This window comes from Drosophila santomea, chromosome 2R (assembly GCF_016746245.2).
Source record: "Drosophila santomea strain STO CAGO 1482 chromosome 2R, Prin_Dsan_1.1, whole genome shotgun sequence".
In the NCBI taxonomy this organism is placed as follows: domain Eukaryota; kingdom Metazoa; phylum Arthropoda; class Insecta; order Diptera; family Drosophilidae; genus Drosophila; species Drosophila santomea.
The window spans coordinates 10,122,899-10,136,109 of record NC_053017.2 but is presented as its reverse complement, the minus strand read 5'-3'; the positions used below and the strand labels follow the sequence as shown (position 1 = coordinate 10,136,109).

Here is a 13,211-nt window from a genome sequence, read left to right as displayed (position 1 = left end):
TTACGAGTCAAGCTCAAGATTGGCCGCATCGACAAGGCATTTCATTTCACAACCGGCACGGCAGTAGCCTGAATATTTATGGCCAGCAACGTGGTTCTGTTAGCCAAGTTGGCTTTCTGCGATAAAGCCAAATCCGAACGGAATGGAACGGAACCCAAATGTCAAATGTTGTTCATGTTGTTCATAAGAACAGCAGCAACAGCAATAGCAGCATCAGTCGCATCGGCAGCAGCTCGACAAATGCTAAGAATGTAAGGGTGAAATCGTTTGACATTTCCAGATGCTGCAATTTCCCTGTGCCGGCAGCAACAGGTTAGTGTGTGAGTGGGGCACAGTTGGTAGTGGGATGGTTCGGTTGCTTGGTGGACCTGCTCATCTGTGGTGGTGCACTCGAAAGCTAACCTTGCCCAGCTTTCGTTTTTTATTTTCATTTTCGCCCGTGCGTGGAACTGCAACGCTAAGAGTTGCACAACCTGCAATGAATCACCATCAACAGCAGCAAAAGCAGCAACATCACCACACACGGCGGCAACATTGCGAACCGGGGGCTTGCCGGGCGTTCGACTTGGAGTTGTGGGTGCGGAAGACAAAGAGTTGGCCAAAACACGATGGCCCAGAGGGAGGAGAAGTCGTTTGTCGCAATAGGCGTTGGAGTTTGGCAGCATTTCGGGCTTTATTGCCGGCACTTCGTCGGTTGTTGCACCCGCTGGATGTTGTCCCTTGCAAGTTGAACCTCCTCTATGATTAAATTTGTCTTTTTTTCTTTGCAACAACTGATGTTTGTTTATTTGTTCTCTTTGGCGAAAAACGCGCTGGAGATTAACCCAATTGTTTGGCAACTAATTAACATTTGCCAAGACACGGGCCCGCTTTGAACTCAATTATCATCTTGCCTCATCTGCCAGGCACTTTGGCTCTTACAACAATTCGCGCTTCGCTGGTGTTGGTATTGGATCCGCCAAACTGCCGCAATTACAAGAATGCGAATCCGAATCTCAGTCTAAGTCTGAGTCCGAGTGCGAATTTGAAAATGAATCCGAAACCGAAGCCGAAGACGTGAGGGAGCAGCATCTTGGATGCACTTCAAATGCACTTCAACCGCGCGAGAGAGAGAGAGAGAGCCGACTGTCGCTTTTGGCCAAGTCAACAACGAAAGCAAAGCAAAAAAACTCGTTCTGGCTTATTTCTAAATAACGGCATGGCGAAGATGAACGACCGGACGCGCTGGCGGGGGACAGACATTTCGCAGACATTTGAGCCGGGCCTACGAGCGGGCCAAATACGAACAGCGACAATAAGCCGGGTTAGGGTGGCTGCCGGCAATAGAGGGGCTTAACAATATCAAAGTCGTATATAGATAAGCAAAGTTTGTTTTACATTTTATTATATTAGCTATTTTTACAACAAAATAACTCAAAAAGCATATCATAAGTATTTGCATGTGTTAAAACAAAAGACTTAGGAAACGAACTTGTTGTTTCAACAAAATATCCTAAGATTAGATTTAAGCTCTAAAAGATCAGAAATTATTAAACTTAAATATTTTAAAGCTTATTAAGTGTTTTGATAAATAATAAGAAAATTCACGTTGCGCGCAAATTGTATTCTTCATTTAATGGAAAAAGATTTAGGAAACGAACTTTAAGGGAAACCACCAAATTTTGCAGGTGTAATAAGCGCAATAAGCTAATTTTACGAAAAGGGATTACAAAGTATCAAACCTCAACATTTATTGTAGAAAAAAATGAAAGCATTTCCGAATCATTTATATTAGTTCTGGAATTCCTTCTGAATTCGTACTGCCTCAGCCTCTGCAACAGCCTCAAACGAGAGCGACAGTGAATTGTGTTTTTTGTACGATTTTAGCATTTAAGCGTCGACGAGCCTACAAACAACAATTACCGATCGGTCGGATCAGACAGCTAAAAAAAGTAAGAGCTTCTTTGGCAAATTCCACTTCCACTCCCATCCCCATCTTCACCTGCACCTGCATCTCCATCTGCAACTTCGTCTCCATTAGAAACTCCATCTCTATCAGAAATAGCAAATGCACGCTCTCCCATGGAGGCTCATCTGTGTGGGTATGGACACGAGTGCAACAGGAGGATCGGATCGGGTCGGAGCAGAGCGAATCGCCTATATAAGACCCAAATAGGGCCGCGCTTGGCACAGTGTCTAACGGAGCTGCTTTCACTAGACAGTGCGATCAGTGCCAGCCAAACGGGCGACAAAGCGGGCCAAATCAGTGGAATACAGTGGATAAGCGGCAGAGACTCCTTGCGAAATGAAAGTGCTCGTAAGTGGTTCACATAATCGGTCAAGTGGTTCCAGAAGAGTTATGGGCAAACATAGCAACAGTTCGGTTTTCTTTCAACTGAAATTTAATAGTTGACATCGCATCAAAAGGATATTAAGGAAATTCTTCTCGAAGTATTTTATTAAAAATGTTAACCTTGTGATTATTTTGTTTTGAAATAAGTTATGCGAATTATGCGTATTATTAGAGAATAGATTTTGTTGTCATTAAGTTATATACATGTGCTTGTAAGCTTCAGCTGAACTTATCCTTTCAGATACTTCTTGCGCTGTTGGCCATTTCCTGCCAAGGACAACACCACCATCAGCACCAGCACCAAAATGTGAACAACATTCCACGCGATGACAAACCAGATCATCATCGCCATGAAGATCTCAGAGAGACCAGCACCTGGATACCCATAATCAAGTACAATAAGGAGCAGAGTGACGATGGAAGCTACAAGACGGAATACGAGACGGGCAATAGCATCATTCATGAGGAAACCGGTTTCCTCAAGGACTTCGACACTAATCCAAATGGAGTGCTGGTCCAGCATGGCCAGTACTCCTATCAATCTCCGGAGGGAACTCTCGTGAATGTGCAGTACACGGCAGACGAGAATGGATTCAGGGCCACTGGCGATCACATTCCTACTCCGCCGGCCATTCCCGAGGAGATACAGAAGGGATTGGACCAGATCTACGCCGGCATTAAGCTGCAGCAGGAGCGTCTGGAGCAAAGGGCCAAGTCAGATCCAGACTTTGCGAGGAAACTGGAGGAGCGACGCGTGGCCAACCAGAATGGCCAGTACATCGGTCTGCTGGAGAACCAATAGAGCCAATAGATCCGCCCAATAGATCCGCATTCCATTCCCCCACCGAACCGATGATCCTGGAAACGTGACTCCTTCGCATTCTATATCAACAACAAGACTGTGATTTCACTCTGCAAGCTCTTCCAAATCGCATTACCACTCTGAATGATAATCGTTTAATAACTCTTAAATTTCCCACTAAGTACCATAAAACCAACAGACAGGGGCGCTCAATCAAATTAATAATATTTTATTAACGAGTGTGAAAGTTTCGCTGCTTTGAAACAATAAAAGAAAACTAACGTTTCCATTATGCCGAACCGACTCGATGATGGATTTACCATATTTTCTAGCATTATTTTTCCCGTTTTACAGCTGACCATATCCACGATGTTCAGACAAACGTGACAAAGCGTTTATGGGTCCTCATTATTTTCTCAAAGTGTTTCCCCATTTACCCGTGCATCTCGCATCTCTCGTTGCTTTATTGTTTACTTCGCAGATCGAATTACGTTAGTTTGTTGATCCCATTCCATGCAGGTTGGGTTTTCCAATTTTCCATATTTCTACACCGCCGCCATGGAAATTTTCTTTCGAGAGGAGTCTCTCGACTGGTTGCCAGTTGCATAATTACGACAGATTTTCCAGTGCCATTCGACTTGTTTTCGGGGGCAGGGAGTGCACGGGGGAAGGCTGAGGAAGCCAGTTGAAGTGGTCCGCGAATGGGTTACTGGCGTAGCCCCGATTCCCGCCGAGAAACCACTTCGTTCTGCCAATTATTAAACGTAGGTTACCTTTACCGTTTGGCATTTCGAAAAGAGTAGCCCTTAGCTACGCAAATAAACACAGAAACCAAAAACCACTGTCATCAGGTTGAAAGAACAAATAAGCGAATAACCTTTTGGGCCACAAAACGGCAAACGATTTGGCCACCTATTTCCATAAAACGTAAACACTCAGACTATACTATACTATGCGGTTATTTCTTGCTGAAGATAAATCAAATCCGCTGCATTTTCACCACCGCCGTAGAAACAGACCCCAAAAGCGGGGCCCCGAAGAATGTTTATTCGCCATTAAGTTTCAACGCTCTTGCGCATAATTAAGACGAAAAAAAACCATATAATAACGAAGCCAAACAAAGGAAAATTTCTATGGCCCGTGATTAGAAAGAATCTTTCTTGTGGGCTTGCGCGGCGCTGGAATTGATTTGGCCAACTCAGTTGCCGTTTAGAAGCCGTCGCGTGCAGATCGCAAACCGCCAGCAAAAGAGATACTTCCCCTACGATATCTACAAGAAAGCTGAAGATCGAATTCGCAAAAGCGTTAAACCGAAAACTGGTAGCGGTAGTACCAATATTTGTTTGTGGGGAGTGAAAAGAAATGGGGAAGTGAAGTGGTGATCGACAGAAAAGCGAAGATGTGAATAGCTATAGATGTGAATATTTCATAGACATCGGAACTCCGTCAAAGAAAAAGCAGCAAAAACCAAAAATCAAACAATAGATTGTTATTGTGGCTGCTGAAAACGAGAATGAATCAATAAACCTATAAAAACTAACCGTAAACTTGAAAAGTGGCACAGCATCTGCAAAAAAAAGAAGAAGTAAATCATCAAAACAGAAAGACGTTTTCAATTTGAATATGGTTAGTCATTGGAAAGGGTGTCTTCTGGGCTTGCTGATAGCCCTCAGTGGCTGCCAGCTAATTGCTCCACAGCAGCTGCAGGGTCCTCCCCGTCCCAGGGGGCGTATACGCATTGCGGATATGCAGAATCCCGCCTCTGTAGGCGGGGCACCTGCTCAGGGCTTGGGAAACTGGCCAAATGTGCCGGCTGATGGTCCCATCAGTTCCACTGTGCACACCCACATTCCACTGTGGCGCGAGGAGAGCTCTCCCCTGCCGGCCACGCCCAGTCAGGAGGCGGTGGTGTACGGCAACTGGAAGCCAGAGCACCCGGCGAGGCCCGAGGAGGTGGACACGAAAATCGAATCGGATCCGCAGCCCAAGGAGCGGGTCTACGGACGCTTGGAAGCCATGCTCATGGGATTACCGGCAGATGGTAAGATTTTAGGTGCAAATATGAATTTTCTTTGATATTATCATCACTTAAAGCATGCGAACACTCGTGCTGGAAGTTAATAAAACTATAAATCCTAAGATATGTACCTTATTTGAAAAATGGCGTGCCTTTAATATCTGCTTAGACGTTTATTTAAAAGATAATTAAAATATAATGCTGTGATATAAATTAATGATAAAGATATATCCACAGCAAGATATTTTTCGTAATTAAATTTTCGAGTAGAGTTTAATGTAGTCTCTTTTCGAAATCGGTGGCTCATGTCTAAAATGCTTCTATACCACAGCTATTGATGCCAAGCCATCCAGTTCCAGCGAAGAGCAAGTAGCTCCTATTGCGCCTGGAGGCTATCAGAATCCTGTCTATTCCCGTCCAGTCAGCCGAGAGAGCTCGGCAGAGAAATATGGGCGCAGACGCATCAGTACTCAGCAGGCGCCACAACAATTCGCGGTGTCCAGGGCTAACGATTCGGAACCCATATTGAAGGCAACTTCCAAGCAGATCAACGAGTCCGTAGAGACGACAACGGACAATCGAAGAAATTCTAAGAATTCCGCGGACGACAATTGGTTGCCCCTGCCGTATCCGTATCCTTACGATACCACAATGCCAGCGCCTCCTGCAACGAGCTCCATGGTTCCAGGATTTATGCAATCTTCGGTGGTACACCCACCGGCCCCCACACAGGCCACTCGATCCACTGCGGGTCTACTGAATTGGCCCACTGATTTCATCGACAGCACCTCCCTAACGGCGAGCACCGAAAGGATAGATGGCAACTTTCAGGGGAGCATTGACCGGCGCGATGAGAGCGTCTCTGATCCTGCGGACGAGTACAAGTACTACGAGGACTCTCTGAACTCCGCTCAGATGCACAGCGAACTGAGTGTTCCAGAGACCGCGCCGCTGAATATTACCCGGGTGGGCATCCCGTACGAGGATCGAAATGCCTCCGAGGAGCCGACCATATGTGTGCCTCTCACCGTCTCGGAAACTTCGCTCTCCTCCGACAGCGTTGTGCCCCAGGTGGTGGAGGTCGAAAGGGTCTACTGCTTTCCACTTCCCAAGGTGGAGATACGTCCTGGTCTTGCTCGGCCGCAGGTGGAACAAGTGACGAGGGATCAGGAGATACCAGACGCAGATATGGATATGCAGCCAACGGAACCGGCTATACCGAGTGATTCCGGCACCGGATCCGGATCCGCCCGAAGATCACTTGGCACGCTTGCAGTGCTCCTCGTCATAGCTTGGAGCTTCCGGCCAGTAATTAATATTTAGATTTAGTATCACTTGACCTTAACACAACTCAGGGGCTATTCGCTAACTACACTTACTTAAAAATTAAACCTAAGCCAACACATGAAATTCACGTAAGGTGTTATTTTATTTTGTTTTGGGTGGAAAATAGATGAGTCAACTTGGTAAGCTCTACTGTCAAAGATAATATGTTTCATTACTTCAATGAATTTAGAATAATTTTTATTCTTTGAGTAAAAGGTAAGCGTTAATTTAATCTGCAATAAAATTTGCGATTAGTAGGTTCATAAGTTTCAAGTAAGTCTTAAACAAAAAATGATAACTTATTATCATATGCATATTACTTATCTGTATGGATTTACTGATTAACATTTTCATTCACAGAAAAATACTACCTATTAGTTATAAAACGCGTTACACTTAAGTGTTGGAGCTTGATAAGAAACTCATTGCGCGATTACTTTCGTAAAGTTTTTCCATTGGCATTGCTCGGCAGTTTCTCAGTAATCTGGACCCCAGAGTGAAGTTGTTTTTCCTTTGCGGGCAAGGGCTTTGCCACATGGTCCACAATCTCCTGGTCACTACGGGGTGCGTGGTGCGAGGTGCAGGTTGTGGGGTGCGGTAATACAAAAAAAGCAAGAGAGAACGCTATAGTCGAGTTCCCCGACTATCTGATACCCATTACTCAGCTGGTGGAAGTGCGAAGGAGAGTCTTAAACACTGACAGTTTTTGGCAATTTGTGGGCGTTAGGGTGGGCGTGGCAAAAAGATTTTTTGCAAATCGATAGAAATTTCCAAGACTAATACAAAAATGAAAAAATATCAAAACATTTTTCAAAAGTGTGGGTGTGGCAGCTTTGGGCGGTTTGTGGGCCCACTCTAACGGGCGTGTCAAAAAGTTTTTTTCCAATCGATAGAAATTTAAAAAACCAATATAAAAATGAAAAAATATCAAAACAGTTTTCAAAAGTGCGGGCGTGGCAGCTTTGGGCGGTTTGTGGGCGTTAGAGTGGGCGTGGCAAACAGTTTTTTGGCAAATCGATAGAAATCGATAGGCAAATAAACCAGGCTAAAAGCAGTGTGTGTGTATGCGTGTGTGCGGTCTTGTGTTTTCCCGAATACATTTCTACGAAAAAAAGATTCGCCAATACATGCCGATTTTTTATAGCATTATAGTGCGATTTTTAACTACACCCAAGACCTACCTACTACAAGACCAATACAAAAATGAAGAAATATTAAAACATTTTTCAAAAGTGCGGGCGTGGCAGCTTTGGGCGGTTTGTGGGCGTTAGAGTGGGCGTGGCAGCATGATTCGACAAACTTGCGCTGCGTCTATGTCCCTGGAGTCTGTATGCTTAATCTCAACTTTCTAGCTTTTGTAGTTCCTGAGATCTCGACGTTCATACGGACGGACAGACGGACAGACGGACGGACAGACGGACATGGCCAAATCGACTCGGCTATTGATCCTGATCAAGAATATATATACTTTATATGGTCGGAAACGCTTCCTTCTGCCTGTTACATACATTTCAACGAATCTAGTATATCCTTTTACTCTACGAGTAACGGGTATAAAAAGAAACAATACTTAACTTCATACCTACAAAATCAACAGTTTTAGCCCAACATCTTTTAACCGATGATAATTATTGTTTAGAAAAACCTTTGAATTACATTTAAACCACACTTGTTTAGCAGTAAATTAAATCTAATCGAGTGTACATCACGCTTACTACGAATATTTTCATATCCAACCAGTCAAGCGTCAGCAATAAAAATTAAAGCAATAAAAAACCCTACGTAACCTTATCTATTTATAGGATTGGATCATATCTGAAGCTTCACAAAACTTTATAATTATTTATGATTACTTTTATTTACGACAGCCACATTCTCACCCATGTGGAATTTTTCTAAACGAGAAAGAAATCTCAAATTGAAAAGATGACAGCTGGGCTCTGAGCAATGGTGTGTCCTGGCAAAAGGACAATGGATCTGCGTTTGCTGTTAATCCGTGCAAGTTTCGGAAATTAATAAGCAATATTTTCCCACCTTTGGTTGCCATTTTCTCGATTTCTTGGCACCATTTCTCGCTCGATTTCCCTGAGTCTGGATTCAAGTCGGATGTCTGTGGCGTTTACACTCGGTAATAGCGCTTTCGAGACTAAATACTGGAGTCTTAGTTTCCGGATCTCTCTCGGTTTCTAATTCAGTTTCGGAACCACTTCAAGTGACATAAGTCGAAAGTTATCCATACGAACTACGGAATTAAAAAAACTATTTCGAGAAATAGTTTCCTTAGTTTCATGCTATAGTAAAAACAACCATGTCTACTAAATGTTCAGAAATTATTTATTTAGTGTAATCAATTTTTTATAATTTGTAATGAAAAGTGCAAAAATTATTATGGCGTTTAAAACCTTCAGGACAGTCTTTATCTTTTGAGGATGCCATGCCCACACAAACCATCAAAAAAATTAGCTTCAAAAACGAATCTCGGGTGATAAGCATTGTAAAGTTCGATTTGGTAGTGTTAAAAGAAAGATGAAGTAAATACGTTCACTCTGTACAATATCGCACTAAGCACTAAATCAGGCAGTCTCATTTTTTTAAATTTATAGCAGTTTCTAAAGACGCATTTAATTTAAAACACACCAATAAAACACAAATATATTTCTGCCGTCGAACGAACTATTAAATATTATTTAAGTATTTTTTTAAGTATTATTCAGTTTTTCAACACCCTACCATTGTGCGAATCACTTGAAATGGTTAAAGTTTAAGAGCTTACCTATTAAAATAAGTTTGTATGTAGAAATTATTAATTTTACGCGATTTGTTGAAAATTATGTATCGTGTAGAAGGAAACGTTTCCGACCATATAAAGTATATATATTCTTGATTAGAATCGATCAAATTTTTGGAAAATAAAATACGTTTAATTAAATTCGCACCAATATAAAACAGCTAACTCTCAGCCGCCTAGCCATATATAATATAATATATCATACCTTCAAAACCACACTCGTTAATGTGTTTGGCGTGCCTAGTTTTAATTAGAAAAAATTAGTTTTTATTGTCAAAATACCTCTATGCATACATAATACAAATTTAATTACATTGCTAATAAAGAAAGCAATCCGCTAGATTTCGAGAAATAAAGTTTATTATTAAGTATGAAAGAAACAAACAAAGAAGAAGATCATCTAAATTCTCATTTGTATCAGTTCACTTATACGACGACTTTGAATTCTCGCGACTCGGTATAAACCAGAATATTTGAATTTTACCAGGTGTGTTATTGAATTCTTATTTCCTAGAACCCTTTCTCGCAACGAATTCCTCTTGCGCCACTCGTCGAAGTGTCTTTCCATTTGGATTGGCTGGTAGCTTATCCGTAAACTGGACGCCAGCATGAAGCTGCTTTTGAATGGAGGGAAGCCTCCTGGCCACATGATCAGAAATCTCCTTGGCGGTAATTGAGGAACCACTACGCTTCACCACCAGTGCACCAGCAGCATCGCCCTGCTGCTCATCATAGATGCTGATGACGCAAACTTCCTCCACGTTGGGCAACTCTGAGATGACGCCCTCGATCTCAGAGGGCCAGTAGTGGATTCCCTGGTACTTGAGGACCTCCTTTTTGCGGTCCACCACATAGAGCTGGTTCTGCTCATCGAAGTAGCCTAGATCGCCGGTATGAACCCATCCTTTGTCGTCCTGAGTTCGTTGAGTCTCCACTGGGTTACCATAGTATCCTTTCCAGGGAAGGCCCGTGTGCACATAGATCTCTCCCTGCTCGTTGTAACCCAGGCTCTTGCCATCATCGTCCACGATCCGAATCTTTATGCCCGAACGCAGCTTGCCTGCAGTGTTGACGTTTCCGAGTCCGATATTATAGGATACAACTCCTACCTCAGTCAATGCGTATACTGAAACCAACTTTGCATTTGGACAGAGCTCTTGCATTTTCTTCAATGTGGCCATGGACGTAAATCCGCCTCCATACGTCACGCTGCGAAGGGACGCCAAGGCTTCTTTCGTCGCCCCGGGAAATGCGATCAGACTAGACATATGGCGAGGAGGCAATATAACTGTGTTGATCCTGTACTTTTCAACAAGCTTTACAAAGTATTTCGGTGAAAATGGTTTGTTAGTTATAATCCGGGTGCAGCCCACCACAGTGCTCCAGATAAATAACCTTAGGCCACTGTACCAATCCAGACCACTAGCGGCAAATACGACCACTTCGCTGTTCATCATACTGTCAGAGAAATAAGCGATGAAGAAACTTTATAAAATAATGTATCAAAAATTCTCACTCGGTGGCCGAGAAGAGAGCTCTGTTGGAAATGCAGACAGCCTTGGGTAAGCCAGTGGTTCCCGAAGAGCAGAGGATGGCCACGGTCTGTTTACCTCCTTCCCTCAGAGGTTCTGGCCTTGGATAACCATTATTAGTTTCCCATTTGCGTATATATCACATTGAGCACTCACTGGTAAAACATTTCTGTGGTAGTTGGCTCCAGAAAGGTATCGATATGGGGCACTCCTTCAACAGAGTCAGTAATCGTGAAAATCTCTGGCTGCCATCCTTTAGCTGCAACACGGAGTTTCTCGTGGTCCTGACCATCGCAGAAAATCACAGTTGGTTTCGTTATCGAGAAAATGTGTGTCAAAGTGGCTGAAATCAGGAAGATTTATGTGGTTATGTAATGGCTAATGCCCTTTGATCACCAACCTTCGTCCGACACGGGATTAACCGCGTGGAAGGGTGTTCCATTTAAAAGGCAGGCCACAGCTACAGGAGTTACGTATGTTGAGTTTTTGGCCGCAATCCCAATTACATCTGGATGCTTGAGTCCTTTTTTCTTCAGGATCTGGGCAATCCGAATGGCCCAAGTGATTCCCTGCCCAAAGGTCATTTCCACACCATCCACATCGATTATCTGTTGAGGTGGTTGGCAGTGTTATTAAAGCAGTTCTAATGAAAAATCATTGTGATCGATTGGACTTACCTGACAAACGTTTCTGGGCCAGTTCCTCATCCCTTTGCAAATTACACTACCAATGGATGTCTCATCGGTGTAGGTGTTGGCCCGCTTGGCTCCACTCCAGATACGGTCCTTCGCATCGTAAATTGTTGGCAGTCCCTGCATTGTTGGGCGTTTCTTTTCGGTCGAAATCAAAAGTACTTCTGTCCGTCGGAGATGGGAAAGACGGTATATATAGCGGAAGGGAACTTCAAAAATTTCCAGTAAAAGAAGACCTTCATCAACTGTCTTATCTCACCCTATCTTAACACGAGTATGTGGGTGATAAGATGATGTATAAATGCCAATTATTAAAATATTTTTTATTAATGCCAAGAGTATTTCTGCAGCAGTATTTCTGTAAGCAAAAAGAATAATAAATTCGTTGAATGCGAATAAATGAGAATATAATTGTGTCACGTTAAATTAGATTATTATTATTATTATTCAGCATTTTCTTTAATCTTATCAGTCTTTATAAAAGAATTAGTGGTTAAAATTCACACTATCTTAACCAGCTTCAGTGAGTTCCAAGTTAAATGGGTTTTTGTAAAACGTTTGGCAGCTTGGAAATAAAACGAGATAAGATAAGAACACACTCCATTTATCAAATGAACGTATGCTAATTGCACGTTGCAGGATGCTGGCAAATGGTAGTTGGGCGTCCCGTTCCGGACTAAGATGTCATTCGACCCGTGCCGAGAGTCAGCTTGACAGAGGGCCCGGGTCACAAAATAGCTCAGTCTCAAACGGAGAGCTCAGAGTACCTGGCGACCCTCTGTTCTATGAAGCCCCTACAAACATCCATAAGCTTTCGTCTCTACTCTGCGACCGTCGACTAACGAGATAAAAAGCTCTGGCATAGAAGCATACATAATTATTTTTCCAATAAACCTCTTTCATTCTGAGTTGTACCATTTACTTGAACAGTCGATCGTTTTAATAGTCGCAAAGAAAATCGTCCTTACATTTAAATATAATATAAGAAAAATATCATATTAGTACAAATAGTTGTATATGTATGTGTATGGTTGCACATCGTAGCCTCCCACCACGACCTAGGGCAATTTGGCAACTAGCGCCCTGCGGAGCTATACAAAGCCGCAGTAAAGGAGCTGGGGAAGGTGTATGGGAGTGCCGGACTTCTTGCGTTGAGCTGGTCCGACGTACCTTGCCGACCCCGTGCAAGGATCTGGATCCCGGCATCCATCAAGGCGCCGGACCAGATCCTCACCATGCTGCAGCGATGCAACCCGCACCTTCCCACCTCGGACTGGCGAGTGGTGAAGGTCGACGAGATGGAAGGGCCAAAAAACCAGGCCATCCTGGAAAGCACAAACACAAACGACCGCGGTGAGTCTCTTTGCAACTTTATCTTTAGTTCAAATCTCGTCATATGCAATAAAGGTAATGACCCCACCTTTACCATTAAGAACCGAACACAGGTAATAGACCTAACTCTCGTCTCTAAGCCAATATTAGAGACAGTAACTCCCTGGAGGGTGCTAGATAAGCACTCTTTCTCGGACCACAGGCATATAGAAACGACCCTCACAACAAACCCCTCAAACCCAGCAGTTTTCTCAAACCAAAGGAAAACAGACTGGCAAAAATACAAAAATATGTTAAGGGAAAAAATCCCAATGGATACCCCCTCATACCCTCAAACAATTGCTAGTCTAAACAAACTAGTTTCAATTTTCACAGAAACCTGCAACTATG

The 13,211-nt window shown here is 43.1% G+C and overlaps 3 protein-coding genes across 4 annotated transcripts; 2 read left to right on the top strand and 1 right to left on the bottom strand.

Moving 5' to 3' along the window:
* The first annotated feature begins 2,174 nt into the window (after window positions 1-2,174).
* LOC120446669 (endocuticle structural glycoprotein SgAbd-2) lies at window positions 2,175-3,437 on the top strand. The gene is made up of 2 exons (XM_039627742.1): window positions 2,175-2,296; window positions 2,574-3,437. Exons 1-2 carry the CDS (start codon window positions 2,285-2,287, stop codon window positions 3,132-3,134), a joined length of 573 nt encoding a protein of 190 aa, XP_039483676.1. The 5' UTR covers window positions 2,175-2,284; the 3' UTR covers window positions 3,135-3,437.
* A 915-nt stretch (window positions 3,438-4,352) lies between these two features.
* LOC120445306 lies at window positions 4,353-6,581 on the top strand. The gene is made up of 2 exons (XM_039625616.1): window positions 4,353-5,175; window positions 5,483-6,581. The coding sequence occupies exons 1-2, from the start codon at window positions 4,758-4,760 to the stop codon at window positions 6,472-6,474; spliced, it is 1,410 nt and encodes a 469-aa protein (XP_039481550.1). The 5' UTR covers window positions 4,353-4,757; the 3' UTR covers window positions 6,475-6,581.
* A 3,137-nt stretch (window positions 6,582-9,718) lies between these two features.
* Window positions 9,719-11,838, bottom strand: LOC120445193 (4-coumarate--CoA ligase 1-like). Of its 2 annotated transcripts, XM_039625416.1 has the most exons (5): window positions 11,475-11,838; window positions 11,198-11,405; window positions 10,954-11,140; window positions 10,782-10,898; window positions 9,719-10,723 (listed from the first exon to the last, which is right to left on the bottom strand). In XM_039625416.1, exons 1-5 carry the CDS (start codon window positions 11,613-11,615, stop codon window positions 9,769-9,771), a joined length of 1,608 nt encoding a protein of 535 aa, XP_039481350.1. In that variant the 5' UTR covers window positions 11,616-11,838; the 3' UTR covers window positions 9,719-9,768. The 2 variants fall into 2 exon arrangements, with proteins under 2 accessions (XP_039481350.1, XP_039481351.1); XM_039625417.1 differs by lacking the exon at window positions 10,782-10,898 and having other exon boundaries at window positions 11,475-11,837.
* Window positions 11,839-13,211: the final 1,373 nt, after the last annotated feature.